Source organism: Natrix helvetica (assembly GCF_964273705.1).
Source record: "Natrix helvetica genome assembly, chromosome: 2".
NCBI lineage: Eukaryota > Metazoa > Chordata > Lepidosauria > Squamata > Natricidae > Natrix > Natrix helvetica.
The window spans coordinates 273251212-273268447 of NC_138552.1; the positions used below are offsets into that span (position 1 = coordinate 273251212).

Here is a 17236-nt window from a genome sequence, read left to right on the forward strand (position 1 = left end):
TTAAACCAACCAACTCATGATTCTGGAACATGCTTTTTCTTTAAAAAAAAAAAAGTTGACTAAATTCCCCACGATTGCCTTGCTACCTAAACAACTCTTAGGAAATTTTTGTCTGGCCCATCCCTCATGTTCTCCATCTGTTCTGACGTAGGCTTCCTGGGGCATAAATCACAAACTTAGTCCCCCAAACCCTCTTTAATTTAGACAGCTGTGAATTATGGTCATTCACAGCCCGTAATGATTCACAAACTGTTAGGGTTCTAAATACCATGCAGAATTAAATCATTGTCCAAGGCAAAAACATCCTTAAAGGTCCAATTTATTCTACAGGCAAGTTAGCACCTCTATGGAATTCCAACTCTGATTTGCATCCTGGAATTCCACCCAGTTGATAGTTCATGATCTATCCCCACACCCACAAATCCATCACATGTTCCAATCATCATCTTCCACGCTGGCATCTACACCCCTCTGGTTCCGGTCAGGTGTCGAGGTGCGGAGACAAAAGATGACCTTGAGCTTCTATAAAAGAATGACAACATACATTCTACAATCCTACTCCTTTCTATTCCCCCCTCCCAACTACTACACTAATGAAACAGCATAGAAAATTATAAGAAAGTGTGGCAGGCCAAACATCCTAAAAAGAACATAACTACAGGCCTGACACAAACATTCTGTGAAGATTCCGACAGATGTCTGCTCGAGTTGACATTCTTTCAGGGTAATGTTGATAAGCACCCGCCTTTATTCTCCCTTGAAACAGCTGCCAAAGACCTAATTGCCAATTAGTTTTGCAAGACCAAACATAGCACAGAGTCAAACAGGACTTCGCAGAGCTTGAACCGACTAGAAGAACTAATTGCTTCCTCACGTCTGTTTGCTCCTTTTATGTCTTATGAGAGGGGCCAATCATCTCCAAGCTTTACTCCCGAGTCTCCCTTTTTTTCTTAATTGTTCTTGCCTTCTGGCAGCTCTGCGCATGCGCACAGTGGGAAGAGGCTCACACTGTTCTTCTGCCTTGCTGATGTCAGACTCCGGAGGCTCTTGGAGACAGCACATTCCTACCAGATACTCCTGGCTCCCTCTCTGCCTCTGACACAGAGTCCTCGTCCGAGCCTTCCCCAGACTCCAGGACTGGCCCATGTTCCTCCCCAACCTCCTCACTGTCCGAATCTGCTGCCAGATCCGCAAACTGCTGGCGTATCACAACACCAATATGCAATCCCTAGTTTTCCAGCCTGGAAGTTATATATGGTTAGAATACTACACCACCTGTAAAGTCTATGTGCAATTAATGTCGTATCTATTCACATAGAAGCCAATCCAAAGATAAGCAACTCCTTGAATTTTTAAACAAATTACTATGAAAAACACACCTCCTGTGGATAAGCTGGCCTGTATTTTTCATGGTATTTTGATTACAAATTTGAGGGCCTACTTGTCTTTGGATGGACTTATCTACAAATAGATATATGGGAAATATGGGTACTTTTTAAAAATGCAGCATTATTGTATATACTTGAAGATAAGCCCATCCATGGATAAATAGAAACTGGTTTTTGGATGCATTTTTGCACTTAAAGTTCTCAGCTTATCTGGGACAAAATGCTATATCGATTTTACATCAAGGCATACCTTTCCTCACAGGATGCTGGACATTGGGGTTAAAGGAAAAGAATTCTCTGATGGGGTCCTTGCTCCCCATAGACTTCAAATTCTTGAAGTCCTTCAAATAGACCCAAGCAGGATCTAGGATAAAGATGTCTATTCATGAGAGGTTAAAGTAATTGGGAAAGATTCCATGAGGGGTTAAAGTAATTGGAAAACAACTAACACTTTCAATATAAGTAACTCTAAAATGTGTGATTCAAATGATATGATGCTTAAACAGTTTGAATAGAAGGCCATACTTATTCTTTTAGGGTTATCTCCTATGGGAAATTGGAGAATCATTTGTTCTGCAGATGTTACTACATGAAATAAAGATGTTGCATCTTTGCCAAAAATACAGATTTTTTTCAGTCAGGATTCACTACGTCTGCCAATACTGCCTTTCTTTTTAACGTTTCCTTATATAATTAATTGAAATACCTTTGTTATTTTTGTGGAGTATCATTGATTGCTACCAAATAATTGGTAGAGATTCTAGCACATGTCAGGCACTCCCACTTTTTTGCCTGTTGGCCAAAAAAGAAACAATCTCTTTCCACAGCTCCCAGGAATAGAATAGAAATAGAAATAGAATAGAACAGAACAGAACAGAACAGAACAATAACTTTATTGTCACTTTGAATCAGTGGTGGGTTTCATTTTTTTTTAGAACCTCTTCTGTAGGTGTGGCCTGCTTTGTGGGAGTGGTTTGCCGGCCATGTGACTGGGTGGGCATGGCCAACTTGTAAAATGTGGTGAAACTCACTTAGCAACACTCTTGCTTAGCAACCAAAATGTTGGCTCAGAAACTGGCATTTGAAGCACGCAAGTCTTAAAACTGTCCAGTTACAAGACCCTTGCACCCCTAACCCTTTAGAAAAAAAGTACCCAGGGATGTTCAAACTTGACAGCTTTAAGACTTGTGGACTTCAACTCCCAGAATTCCTCCTCTTGCTCTTCATCTTGATGATGTGCGGATGGGCAGGGGGAGGGAGCTGGAACCGGTTCTAAACGGCACTGTAGATTTGTGGAACTTCTTCTATAGAAGAGGTTAGAACTGGCAGGAACCCACCCCTGCTTTGACTATACTAATCGGCATCCATTAAAATGAAATTTTGTTGCATACAGCTCTCAAAGGGTCACCGCCTCCGATGTACATGGCATGAACATGACTAAATAAATAAATACAAAATTATGTATATAATTATTCTGCATATAGCGATCTCTTGTCTGCTCTTGGCAGTTTGCGACCTCTGGATGTTGAATTCATGAGAGCCCTCCATCAGCGTGTGAACATTGTTCCTGTCTTGGCCAAGGCTGACACTCTCATGCCCTCTGAGGTGGAACGAATGAAGTGCAAGGTAAAAGAGGAGATCGGAACAAACTCGGGGGCACTTTTCTCACTTCCATGAACAGTGTAAAAAACACAACATTGAGATAAATAGAGTAACCTAAGCGAAACTAATTGAAAAAAGGAAAAAACAACAGAAAGGGAAATGTCCAAGGTTTTGAAACTGTTTCTGAAGAATAAAAGTATTAAGCACTGGTAGTCCTCAATTTATTACCACAATACAGTTTACTGTATTGCAGTTGTTAACAGAGACATCATGTGACCACAACTTGCAATCTTCCCTTCCGGCTTCCTCATTGACTTCCTTTATCAGAAGCTGGCTGGGAAGATTACATGATCGTAGGATACTGCAACAGGCATACATGCACGATGGTTGCCAAGTGCCTGAATCATATCAGTGACGTGCGGTGAGGTTTATGGCTGGTGAGGCACTGACCCAGTGGTGGGTTTCAAATTTTTTAGACTTGTGGACTTCAACTCCCAGAATTCCACAGCCAGGCATGCTCAGTTCCGATTTAAAGCGACAGCATTTGTTTTTCTCCTTTGCGAAAGAATTTTCCTTCTTTCTTTTTCTTTTTCTTCTCCCTTCCCCTCCTTTCTCCCTCTCTCCCTCCCTCCCCCCTCTCTCAAACATACCCACCCACACCCACACACACGTTGGATTGGACTACACACATTTTCCCCCAGCCCCGGAAGGATCCAGCCCAGCTTCACTGATTACAGGTTTGAAAAGGCAACATGGCTCTGCCTGCAATCAAACCCTAACCCTTCCCTCCAGCCTCTTGCCAAAAGCCCCGCACCAGGAGGATGAAGTTTGAATTCCTCCCCCTCCCTCCGACCCACACGTACCTTTTCCAGCTGTTTCAGAGAGGATTTCAACTCTGCTCTTGCCTCGGGTCCTCTGAAGAAGTCCCGCCCAATTGAGCACCCTCTACTATGAGGCAGGAGAACTGCGTGCCTCACCTACATCAGGAATTTTTAGGCTTTTAACCCTTGCTTAACTCTGCTCGAGTGATCATAAAACGCCTAAAGTCAGACTAGATGAGGCATGCAGTTCTCCTGCCTCATAGTAGAGGGCGCTTTTTTAGAGGCTTTTTTAAACAGTTAAGCAGAATCATCCACGGTGAGGCAGCACCTAGCTCAGCCTGACCTCGGCTCTCGCCTTTTTCCTTTTACATTTTTCTTTTCTTTTCATGATGACAGTGGTGAGGCTGTGCCTCCCCTGCCTCCCCTGACCGCACGTCACTGGATGGTATGACTGTGGGGACACTGGTTGTGTGAGTGCCAGTTACAAGTCACTTTTTTCAGCACCATCATAACTTTAAATGAATGGTTGTAATGAACGCCAGAGCTACCCGTGCATAGATGCACAACCAGCTGTAATTCAGATTTTAACGCTGAGCTAAATGTAGGCCATATGGAGCCATACTAGCTTGAATGTCTTAATGCTTCTCTTACATCCCCTCTTCCTCACACTAACTTTGCCCTGCTCAGCCCTCCTTTCCTCTCCAACCTTCCCCCTCCCCAATATCCAGACTCTGTGACGTTGTGAAATCTGTACTCGTTTTTAAAATGAGCATATAGATGGCTTTCAGTCTGTCCCTCAAAGTGGCCACCTGCATTTTATGAGAAAGTCGGGTGAGGAATTAGAGGTGTGATGCTGATGAAACGCTCAGTTCTTCACTCCCCTGTTAGCTTTCTAGTAGACCCTGATTGGCTCTTGAAGAATTCTCGGAGTGGCAGTGGGTGCCCATGTTCATGCAGGTTGCTCTCTATATATAAAAATGGCCCTGTGTGTGTGTGTATATTCTAGCATAACTCTGGAATGCCTCGAGCAATTTCAACCAAACGTGATAGATAGATGACTTACTCTCTGGGAAAAAATACTTTGGGGGTAAGACACCCCTAACACCCCTCGGTGTGTGTGTGTTCTGTTAAGATACAGCCTGTTGTGCCTTAACATGGCTTTTACTGTACTGCTGTTAAATGGCTTCTACTGTACAGCGCAGTGGAGTTGCCACGGTAACAGCTTCACAGTACTCCACAAGGGGGCTCCCTCTGGTCAGGGCGGAAATCCAACATTAGAAATTACGTTTGGTCCAGATGTTTTCCCCCTATAAATAAATACCCGGGCAACGCCGAGTTATATAAGGGACCAAAGCTATGATTGAATTTCATCGGCCTGCTGGCATGTTCCTCTGTTTTAGATTCGTGATGAAATTGATCGTTTTGGGATCCGGATCTATCAGTTTCCTGATTGTGATTCAGACGAAGATGATGAATTCAAGCAGCAGGACGAAGCACTCAAAGTGAGGGACCACCAACAGTGGACATTTTGGATCCAGTACATCAGTGGTTCCCAACCTTTTTTTGGCCATGCCCCACCTAAACATCTCTAAAATCCTGATGCCCCCCACCGCCACCATGACAAATTCCCCGCCCGTGGGGCGTGGGCCCCACGTTGGGAACCACTGGGCTAGATGTACCTGATTGGGTTAGAACAAATTCAGAAGAAAGCCTAGTTTCCCCCAGTGTTATTCCACATGTGCTGATGCTTTGACTGTAAAGGAGCTTTTCCTAATATTTGAAAACAATATGTTTCATATTTGCTTGCCTTTTTTTAAATCAAGGCACATGTTCCAAGCCAGGCATGTATCTCTAATTCCAGTTAAGCCATACTAAAGAGAGGCAGCTAGGCTTGGATTAAACTCTTAGCCTAAGAAAATATTTCTTTTCAGCCTTCTCCCATCCCAGACACTTATGCTCTTGATTTAATACAGCTTTCCCTAACCTGGTGTCCTCCAGATGTCTTTGGACTGCAGAATGTCAGACTGGGACATTGCAATCTTATTCATCTGGAGACCGAGAGCAGGCTGGGAGGCAGCCTTGTTTAAAACTGCTGCTGTCCTTATAAACATGGGTCCTCAGTTTGGAATTCACAGGTCATTATTTTATCGCTTTTTTTCCTGTTTTATTGTTGTAGGCCACCCAGAGTAGCCCCACAGTGAGATGGGCAGCGTATCAATTTAACAAATAAAATTTAGCGATTATTACATTTTCCTTTTTTTTTGATGCCCGGCCTGAATAACTTAAAAAGCAGAATCCCCTTCATTTAAACAAACCAAAGGAAATTGGTGGAGTGCAAAGCACTTGTGCATTGTAGTCATTTACTGTACAACAGGGATCATCTCTTTTCCAAGCCTTTTTTTCTTTTTCGATGCCCTCAGAATCCCACCGTCTCTTACTTCACTGCCAAATTCGGTAGTGCAATTGGTGCAAGTCCATGATGCAGTCCCTTGAATCTTTTTGAGAAATGCTCTCTCTTTCGTCCCTAAATATATGTGAAGTAGCAAAGATTGGGGGAGGCTCCTGCCATCCTATTTGACTCCTGATTGCCACTGTCTTTCTGCAGGACAGCATCCCCTTCGCCGTGATTGGCAGTAACACCATTGTGGAGATGAAAGGCAGACGAATCCGGGGGAGGCTGTATCCTTGGGGAATTGTTGAAGGTAACCTATAGCTCCGTGTGGCTCAATAAACGGGGGCTGCAGCTAATGGGTCGACATTGATTCAATACAGAATTCAGCAAAAATGTTCCATGCTCCCCTAGTTTGAATTAACATCCAATTACCAATGCTCTTCTGGGATGGAAATACAAAATATTGACTTTGGCAACTTAATGTCTTAGCTTTGGCTGTAAAAATCAATAAGAGCTTCCTGTCCCCAAGCATTACATTAGTCATTTTGTGGGTAGCCTGGCCTCAGCACGGTAGTTTTGCTCCATATCTTGTTGGAAAAATCAGGAGGTGGTGATGATGGAGAACGTTGACAAGATGCCACCTCTCGGCAATCTCAATGGTTTATTCTAGGGGCATTCCCATGGACTTGACAAAAAAGTCAAGATGGTGGGCACAACTATCCAAAGCCAGATGCCTTTTTTTGCATGCCCTTGACAACACAGTGGGGCTTCAGTTATGCAGTTGTGCCCTTCTTGGCCTTTAAAAAAAAATCACCCCTGCAGAGGTCCCCAGTGTAGATGTGGGAGACAAAGAACAAGACCCCATCTCCCCTATCCCATCCAAAAGCCAATGGACTGGTTGTTGAGTCGTTCTTCTGTGTTATAGTTGAGATTGCCTCCTTTAGTGCACTGAAGGCAAAAAGCTAGTTTAGAGGCAACACAAGCTGTGCAGCAAACAACCTTTTCTCTCTGCTGTGTCCTGGCATCTGCTGTCTGAGGTGGCTGCTTCAGTCTGCTCCAGGCTAGAGCCAACCCTGGTGCCATCCTAGCCTTTTGTCCCTGTTGGACTTGAAAAATCCAGTTTTAAGGCTTGGGTTTGAAGTATGTTGAATTTCAAGATTTGTTATATGGCTAAAAATGAATCGGAGTGAAACATCGCTTGGGAAAGCCAATAGGTAGGTAAATGGGGAAAGAGAGAGAGAGGGAGGGAGGGAGGGAGAGGGAGAGAGCTGGGAGAGAGAGAGAGATTGATTGGGCAAGCATTTGTCTAAAATGATATAGAGTTTCCTGCCTAAGCAGGGGGTTGGACTAGAAAACCTCCAAGGCCCCTTCCAGCTCTGTTTTTCTAAGATTCTATGAGAGATTGAGAAAATATATAATCCTTCTTGACAATGATACTATAGATGAGACCACTCAAAACAGCTAAACTACGGAAAATAGTGATTAATTAAGGTGCTGAATCTAACAGCTGCTTTAAAATGTTCTTCAGTTTGTTACAGAGGAGGGCCTGTCCACAACCCCTACTGGCAGCATAGAGAGAGGGACCTTTGGGAAATCAACTTTAGGAAAACTAAAACAATTGCAATGTTTGTGACAAGGAGCTACATTTTCTTTGCATTTCTGCAATAAGGAAAAAGGGAAGAGAGGACATCAACAGATCCAAACAAAATTACTTGAAGCTGATCAGTGTGTGTGTATACATCAGAAAGTATTTCCTCCCAATGTGTGGGTGGGAGTTGCCTACTGTTGAGTCTTATCTTGAACTGGCCAGGTCCCTCTGGGGTGCAGACTCCTAAGAACGCGAGAGGAACCAAAAGGCTACAAGCCAAATAGGAAACGATAAGCTTTTCCTTCATGCTTTGCCTGCCAGTCTGGACATTCAGCGATTCCCCAGACAGGCTCCATTTCACTCTAGTTGCTAAAAGCCATCAATAGGCTTTTCATCTCCCATGGATTTGTTTCCAGTTTTGAGATTGTTGAGCTAGAGACTGTCACTGCGCTACGCGGTCTTGAATTGCACTCACTTAGCTCTGCTTTCTTTTGCCAGTGGAGAACCCAATGCATTGTGACTTTATCAAGCTGCGCACCATGCTGGTAAGGACCCATATGCAGGACCTGAAGGATGTGACTCGGGAGACCCACTATGAAAATTACCGGGCTCAGTGCATTCAGAGCATGACTCGCATGGTGGTGAAGGAGCGGAATCGCAAGTAAGTTAGGGGGTGCTGGGAAGGAGGAGGAGGAGGAGGAACTGGGGAGGAGGGGAGCTGGTCAGATGGCGCAGCTGAGAAGGATGAAGGAGATGTGAAAGGTGGGATCCCCACATTCAGTAACCTTGTTGTAACCTCCTCTCCAACAGGTATGAGGAGGAAAGGGAGGCAAAGCGGCCTTAAAAATTCTCAGGTGGAATCAGAGACTGATGGAGGCAGTTCATCAAGGAAAATTAATGCTGGCTTAAATTCACAGATTTTTTTTTAAAGCGATGATTTAGGCAGGTATTTATTATAACAACAGATGGATAGGCACTCTGTTGCAAACAGAATAAATTATGTACACTGAAATCCATTTTCCTGGTTTGTGCAATTTTGTGTTAATAGAGATGTCTGTAGATAGGCAATTCAATATAAATATGCAGGTGAAACTCAAAAAATTAGAATATCGTGCAAAAGTTCATTTATTTCAGGAATGCAACTTAAAAGGTGAAACTCATATATGAGATAAGATTCATGACATGCAAAGCAAGATAGCTCAAGCCGTGATTTGTCATAATTGTGATGATTATGTCTTACAACTCATGAAAACCCCAAATCCACCATCTCAGAAAATTAGAATATTACATGCAATCAATAAAACAAGGATTGTACATAGAACAATATCGGACCTCTGAAAAGTATAAGCATGCATATGTACACAGTACTTGGTTTGGGCCCCTTTTGCAGCAATTACTGCCTCAATGCGGCGTGGCATGGAAGCTATCAGCCTGTGGCACTGCTGAGATGTTATGGAAGACCAGGATGCTTCAATAGCGGCCTTCAGCTCTTCTGCATTATTCGGTCTCATGTCTCTCATCTTTCTCTTGGCAATGACCCATAGATTCTCTATGGGGTTCAGGTCAGGTGAGTTTGCTGGCCAATCAAGCACAGTAATCCCACAGTCATTGAACCAGGTTTTGGTGCTGTTGGCAGTGTGGGCAGCTGGAAAATGAAGTCAGCATCCCCATAAAGCTCGTCTGCGGAAGGAAGCATAAAGTGCTCCAAAATCTCTTGGTAGACGGCTGCGTTGACCCTGGACTTAATGAAGCACAGTGGTCCAAAGTCCTGTTGCTCAGTAGTCCAAAGTCCTCTTTTCTGATGAGAGCAACTTTTGCCAAAAGCACTAAAACCTGGTTCAATGACCATGGGATTGCTGTGCTTGATTGGCCTCTCCATTCTTCCTCCATACTCTGGGTCCTTGGTTTCCAAATGAGATACAAAAGTTGTGATAATCATCACAATTATGACAAATAACGGCTTGAACTATCTTGCTTTGCATGTAATGAGTCTTATCTCATATATTAGTTTCACCTTTTAAGTTGCATTACTGAAATAAATGAACTTTTGCACGATATTCTAATTTTTCGAGTTTCACCTGTATATATAAAACATTTTTGCTGATAAAGAAATGAAGGGAGACTAGTATAGTATAGATCTGTTTCAAGCTATTTTGCTCTCATCATCTAGCTATACCCTTGCTGGGATTCGAACTTAGGCTGCTTACATATTAGGCAGTTGTGTTAACCTCTAAGCCAGAAGTTCTCCTCCCTTTATCAGCTGAGCCAGGGGAATGGAATGTCCAAGTTGGCATCAGGAAGAAAACTCACCAAAATGAATGCAGAGAAAAAAAGCTTTTATTGGACCTTGCGGTTTTCAGTGAATTGTCCTATTAGGAGAAACATACTTGAGCCTGGTTGCTTAACTTTTCCTATTTCTCCCCAAATCTGATAACTTTCAGAAATGTTCTCATTTTTCCCAGTTGACACAGCCATGGGATATGCTGGTTATAAAAAAATGGGAGGTGTTCTACACTATGGCTAGGAAAATCAAAATCATGAGACAAAATAGAATACCCTGTAGCCCCTTGACTTCCTTCAGCTCACCATCTTGCCGACTTATCAAGGATGGTCTTGAACAAACCTTTCCTGAGATTCTGTTTCTCTTAACTCATCTTTTCTGTTGTTCGGTTTCCCCCAATTCTTGCTTGTTTTCTCATACTTCCTTGAAATCTGTCCTGCTAACTCATTGATGCTGCTCTTCCACAAAGCTTAACTGTAAAGTCTTACTGCGTCTCTTACTCCTTTTGCCACTATTCCTCTCTGGTTGGCTGTGGCCAACTAGAAAAGATATTTCATTTGATTCATAAAAGCCAAGTTTTAGCCTGAGAAACCAGAATGTTTCTCAATGTGCCAGGTGCACAGTTAAGAAATAAGCGTGGGGCATTGTTTTAGTTTACAAAATAATTGAGTAATAATAATCCCTGGATATTCTGCTGTAGCTATTGGAGGAGAGATAGGTTAGTCCAGTGTTTTCAACCTATAAGATGGAACACTGGTTTAGTCTATATTGGCAAAGCATCAGAAGAAAATCTGATGGTCCCTTTTCTGACTAATCCATGTTATTAGAATGTATAAGCTTTTGTGACTTGTATCTGGTTTCACCAGATGCATTGAGTGGCTTGAAAGGTGGAGGATTTAAATTGGGATTAAAGTCGAGGAAGGAGAATAAAACAGGTTGATTATGCGGATTGCATGTGACTTTACAAGGACTTTTAAATCCTAGATTTTATGCCTTTTAATGAAATGTGCTAATCTGCTTGGGTGGTCCTTGAGTTAGCACTAAGTATCTGGGGGCTTAACCTGTGGACTGCCCTAACCTGATGATCCTCTGTAACTCTTCCACTGCTGCAGTTTGCACTCTGCATGCTGGAAGGGACTTAGTGAGAAAGCAAAGGGCAATAGGTTTGGGTGGAAAGGAAGGCAAGGATAGAAAAAGAAGAAAAAAGAAACCTTAGTAAGGATTCCGAGGAGGTAGCACATTCAAAAAATGTATTATGTGCTGCTGCGCTTTAGCACTGGTTTGTGTCAGGGGTGAAATGCTAACGGTTCGGTAAAAGTAAAAAGAAAGTTCCGGCAATCACGCGGCACAGCTGATTGTCACACAACTGATCATTGGAACTTTTTTTAAAGCCTCTTTAAAGCATTTTTAACTACCGGTTTGGGAGAACTGGTAGTTAAAAAATGCTTAAAAAAAGTTCCAACGATGGTGCAGCACAGCTAATTGCCGCACAGCTGATCATCGGAATTTTTTTTCTTTTACTCCTTTTAGCATTCTTTAACTACTGGTAGTAAAAAAAAATGCTTTAAAAAAGTTTTTTAAAAAGTTCCGATGATCAGCTGTGCAACGATCAGCTGTGCCGTGTGATTTATATTCGCTAGAAAGCAGGAAATCCTGCTTTCTAGCGAATCTAAATCGCGTGGCACAACTGTTCCCCCCTCCCCCTCCCGCTGTTCTACTTACCTTTGCAGGCTCAGAAAAGGCTTCTTAGTGCCTGCGGTGTGCATGCGCGTGAAGCGCTTGTTTGGCGTGCATGCGTGCAAAGCGAACCGGTAGCAAACGTCAGAGCATTTAACCCCTGGTTTGTGTGTGTTTAACTGCAAGGCAGGCTGTTCTCTCTGTGTGGTAAGTATTGGCAGCTGTTAGACTTCTCAAACTATTTGGGGACAGCCCTGTATATTATACATCCATGTCTGTTAGACATGAATTATTTTCTCAGCAGCTCTGACTGAAAGTTACTGTTTTCTGAACAAAGCAAATTAGACAGTATGTGATTGTGGGAGAAACGGTGTATAGTAGAGCAGTGTTTCTCAACCCCAGCAACTTCAGGATTAATGGGCCAACTCCCAGAATTCCCTGGGAGCCTTGGCTAAGGAATTCTGGGAGTTGAAGTACACACATCTTAAAATTGTTGAGATTGAAAAACACTGGTGTAGAGAACTTGAAAGAAACTGTCCTCCTTTTTATTGGATCCTGGTTCTTATTCAGGATTTTCCACACATTTACCGTGATTTTTGTCCTCCATAAATGGAGAGTAGTCTATATTGTCTCTTGTATTTGGGAGGAATTCATTATGTGCCACCAAGTTGTTTTCGACTCCTCGTAGCCATATAAGCATTCAGCACTTGCAAGTCTTTTTTGCACATTTCAACCCGCCCAACAATAACCCTCTGAGACACATACTTTTGCATCCCGTTTTCTTCTCTCTACCTGGGAAAGAGGATTATTTTCTTGGAAACCCCTATTGGAGAAGAGGACTGAGAATCAGTGGTTTCAGAGGCTTTGCTTCCATCTCTCTGGCTTTTCAAACTGTGGTTCCACCACTGGCAGATTTTGGTCCAGGGTCCCTGAATTAGGGCACGGAACAATCCACTAAACGAAGGGAAAATCTGGAAGTGTGTGTGTGTGTGTGGGGGGATGTTAGAGGGAAACTTCTTCCCTGCTCTGCCTTCACTTGGTGAATTTAAGCTGCGGATTTCCATTCCCCTGTTCTGCTTGTCATCCTGTTTAGAGGGAAAGAAGAGGTTCCCATATTAATTGGGAAAGCAATAGCACTTAGACTTATATACCGCTTCATAGTGCTTTTACAATCCTCTCTAAGCGGTTTACAGAGTCAACATATTGCCCCCAACAATCTGGGTCCTCATTTTACCCACCTCGGAAAGATGGAAGGATGAGTCAACCTTGAGCCAGTGAGATTTGAACTGCCGAACTGCAGCTAGCAGTCAGCTGAAGTAGCTTGCAGTACAGAACTCTAACCACTGCGCTGCCTCGGCTCTATACTTGGGATTTGGATCCACATTCTCAGTTCAATATAATCTTTGGGTTGTTTTTTTCCCCAATTTGCAGTCTGTAATCTACTTTCCATAATGATCTCCTGATCTGTGAAATGATAACAGAGAAGACGAGTTAGTCATGACTTACCAAACCAAGTCCTTCAAAAAAAGTCTCAGGCTCCAGGTAGCTGCTTAGTCTTTTTTGGTCCCAGGCCCATCGGATGGGTAGTTCACAAAGTTGAACTTCAGGATGACGTCCCTCCATTCCAGATGAAGTCCAGATTTCTCTCCTTTGGTAGCAGTTCTCCAGGATCTTTGACAGAGAGTAGGTTTTTCCCCATCACTTTCTAGCAGACTTTCCAGAACAGAATCCGAGTCTTTCTGTAGAGACGATGTATGTGTTCTGCATTGGGTTATGATTCAAGGAACACATAGACCTCAAATGGTGTTAACTGCGATGCTGCACAGTGCATGTATTAGGAACTATCACCACTTAAAGGCTACCATGACAGTACACCTACACTGGTTTCCATTGTTGTGCTCAATCAAAGCTGTTGGACATGGGGTGGGATAAGGTGGGATGGGAGATTAGTCATAAAAAATGAAGAAGTAACATTGTCCCTCCAAAGTCAAAGCAGAGAGTTTCTTTATCTCTACCTTGTCTGGGTTAGTGTACTTCTGGTGAACATATATGAGCATCCAAAGTTGCTGTTAAAAAGAGAAATCCCTTGAAGAGGCAACATTGAAATTGGAGCCCGTCCCTTCCATTTCTGAAGCTGATCCCTTCTTCTTAAGCAAAATCCCTATTGCAATTCCAGGAATTCCTTCAAAGTTAATTGAAACGGATCATTTGTTCTTCAAGTTAAATGTTCTGGGTCTTAGACAGAGTTCACATGACACTAAGGTATGTTTATTTTAATCGTGATTTATTGAACAAGTCATCTTAGATTGGTTTGGGCAATCAACTAAATGCATTATGCGTTTTGCTGGCTTTGTACTGCTCTTCCAGTTGATAGTCCCATAGCGTATAGTTTAGTACCATGATAATGAACTTATGTGCCATGCAGAGCCATTTCTTAGGACAGCTGATTTCAGCCTTCATTTTCAGCCATTTTTTGCCCTCCGGAAGCTTCCCTGAAGCCTCTGGAGGGCGAAAAACAACCCAACCCACAAAGCGGAAGTTTGGGAACGGACTTCCGGGTTGCCGGTAGGGCTGTTTTTCGCCCTCCAGAGGCTTCGGGAGGTTTCCCTGAAGCCCCTGGAGGGCGAAAACTGGTCCTACAGGCAACCCAGAAGTTGGAAAATGGGCCGTTTCCTGCCTCCGAAGGGCCTATGGGGGGAGGGCGTTTTCGCCCTCTTAGAAACTAAATACAGCAGTTTGATTGGGAAGCAAATGGGATCTCTTGCGGGATTGCATACCCAAACATTTTTTTTGGCCACTTTTTCTCTGAGAACATTTTAATGTATTTCCTCCTCTTTTATTTCTTTTCTGGTTTTGTTTTTTGAAAAACAACAACAACAGCAAACTAACCCGAGAAAGTGGGACTGATTTCCCCATCCCAACTACACCCACGGTACCAGACCTGGAGACAGAGAAACTGATCCGGGAGAAGGATGAGGAGGTGAATAACAGGGTACTGTTTTGGGGGAGATTGCTGGTGCTAGAAACTTCAGAAACATACAAGGTAGTCCTCGATTTACAACAGTTCATTTAGTGACTGTTCAAAGTTACAACGGCACTGAAAAAAGTGACTTATGACCATTTTTCACACGGTTGCAGCATCCTCCTAGTCACACGATCAAAATTCAGATGCTTGGCAAATGGCTCATATTTATGACGTGTTCTGGGGTCACGTGATCAGATTTTGCGACCTTCTGACGAGCAGGCAATGGGGAATCCGGATTCACTTAACAACCAGGTCACTAACTTAACAAATGTAATGGTTCACTTAACAATGGTGGCAAGAAACGTCGCAAAATGCGGCAAACTCACTTAACAAATATCTCACATAGCAATATAAATTTTGGGCTCAATTGTAGTCGTAACTCAAGGATTACCTTTACAGAGAACTGTATTGTACATCATTGGGGTTTTGCTCAATTTAGCTCAGTACAAGCCAGATTCACACATCAAGCTGACCAGTTTCTTTAACAGCAGGTTCACACGTTGTGTCTCTGGAGATTCAGTCATCCAGATCATGGTTGTCCCAAAGGTGCTTTTTCGAAGAGGCAGCTGAACTTTCTTGGTTTTTCTTTGAAGACATTTCGCTTCTCATCCAAGAAGCTGCTTCAGCTCTGGCTGGTTGGTGGGGAATGGAAGGATTTATATTCCTTGCAGACAACCAGTTATTTGCATTTTTTAGAGAGTAGTTGAGGCCACTTGGAGATTGTCTGTGTCCTCAGGATCACCTGAGTAGTGGCATTTGCACATCCCACCTGTTGACACGTTCCTGCTTCCACAGCATGCTCAATTCTATCAGCAAAAAGGGGTGGTTCTGACCACTTGATCATAATCAGTGGTGGGATTCACGTGTGTTTACCACCGGTTCGCCACTGTGAACCTGGCTGTGCACACGTTTGCGTCTCACCCATGCCTTCCATGCATGCGTGCTGCTTTCCATGCATGCGCTTTGCTCACATGTGTGGGGTGCACACATGCGCATGGCATTGAAAACGAAGCTACATAGGACGTTTTAGAGCCGGGGTGGGGCCACCTGCATTACTGGTTTGGGTGAACCGGTCCGAACCGGCTGAATACCACCTCTGATCATCATAATTAGATCAAAAACAAAGCTAGGCTACCTTCTTTAATATGGGTGCTGGGTAATTTTGGAAGTTGAGGTCCACACAACTTAAAAGTTGCTGAGGCTTAATAATAATAATAATAATAATAATAATAATTTTATTTGATTAGCCGCAACCCTCTCCCGAAGGACTCGGGGCGGCGTACAATCAAAGCAAATAAAATACAGATAAAGACAAACATACATACATAAGATACAAAGACATATACATGTGCATGGAGGAGGTAGACTAATGAGTGAAGACAATTAAAAAACACAATTTAAAATCCCATTGAATAAAAATTACCGAATTAAAAAACCCGTCAGGAGCGTCAGGAGCGTTATGAAGTTATGGTTGAGCCAGGCCAGCTATTTGGAATAGGTGGGTCTTGAGCTTTATACGAAGGAGCGGAGGTCAGTGGTGGTCCTAATATCCGGAGGGAGGTCATTCCACAGGGCTGGGCCCACCACAGAGAAGGCTCTGCTCCTAGGCGCCGCCCCTCGGCACTGTCTGGTGGACGGCACCTGGAGAAGTCCCTCTCTGTGCGAGCGGATGGGTCGTAGGGATGTATGGGGCAGAATACGATCCCGCAGATAACTAGGAACACTGCTCTAAGAAGTGGCTGTTATCCCATGAGTCTTTTTACCAGGAGAGAATGAGCAAGGCTTTGTGACATCATTTGTCCTTTTCCCAGGGGTTGAGATTATGACTATCATTATCAATTACATTTATATGCTTCCGACTTTCAGCAGCTCTAGGTGGTTCACCAATTGAGGGTTGGACTAGAAGACTTTCAAAGTCCCTTCCAACTCCGTCATTCTTTTTTCCTATTAATTAATGAAAACATCTTTCAAAAGAGTAAACGGCAGGATGACAACGAACCAGAGAGAAACAGCAACCAAAAAATTTTGCCTCCCACTTTTTTGTTTTCTAAACGTGGGAAAACGTTTCCTAGGTCCATTAAACTTGGTGACTTAACTCATTACAGGTACAGTGCACTTCATCTGGCTACTGATTTAATCTGCATTCTGAGTTTGCATAATAGCACTTAGATTTATATATTGCTTTACAGCCCCGCTCTAAGCAGTTTACTGAGTCAACCTATTGCCCCCAACAATCTGAGTTCTCATTTTCCCCACCTCGGAAGGATGGAAGGCTGAGTCAACCTTGAGCCTGGTGAAATTTGAACTGCCAAATTGCAGGCAGCCTGCTCATAATAATAATATATTATTCTGTAAGGTAATTGAATGATATGGGGTCTTATTACAAGCTAAGCCAGGGTGAGGGCTGGGACTAACACTAGCACGTAGACTTACATACCACTTTACAGTGCTTTACAACCCTC

General features: G+C 43.2%; 1 protein-coding gene across 3 annotated transcripts in view; it reads left to right on the forward strand.

Moving 5' to 3' along the window:
- SEPTIN4 (septin 4) overlaps positions 1-17236 on the forward strand; it is a 62653-nt gene that overhangs the window by 40041 nt on the left and 5376 nt on the right. For 2 of the 3 annotated variants that reach the window (XM_081943397.1, XM_081943399.1), the window contains 5 exons: positions 2897-3014; positions 5212-5313; positions 6417-6513; positions 8290-8452; positions 14630-14729. In XM_081943397.1, coding sequence (XP_081799523.1) covers positions 2897-3014; positions 5212-5313; positions 6417-6513; positions 8290-8452; positions 14630-14729 — 580 coding nt within the window. Of the gene's footprint in view, positions 1-2896; positions 3015-5211; positions 5314-6416; positions 6514-8289; positions 8453-8601; positions 8808-14629; positions 14730-17236 lie in introns of those variants that run through there. The other variant, XM_081943398.1, reaches the window with a different exon arrangement.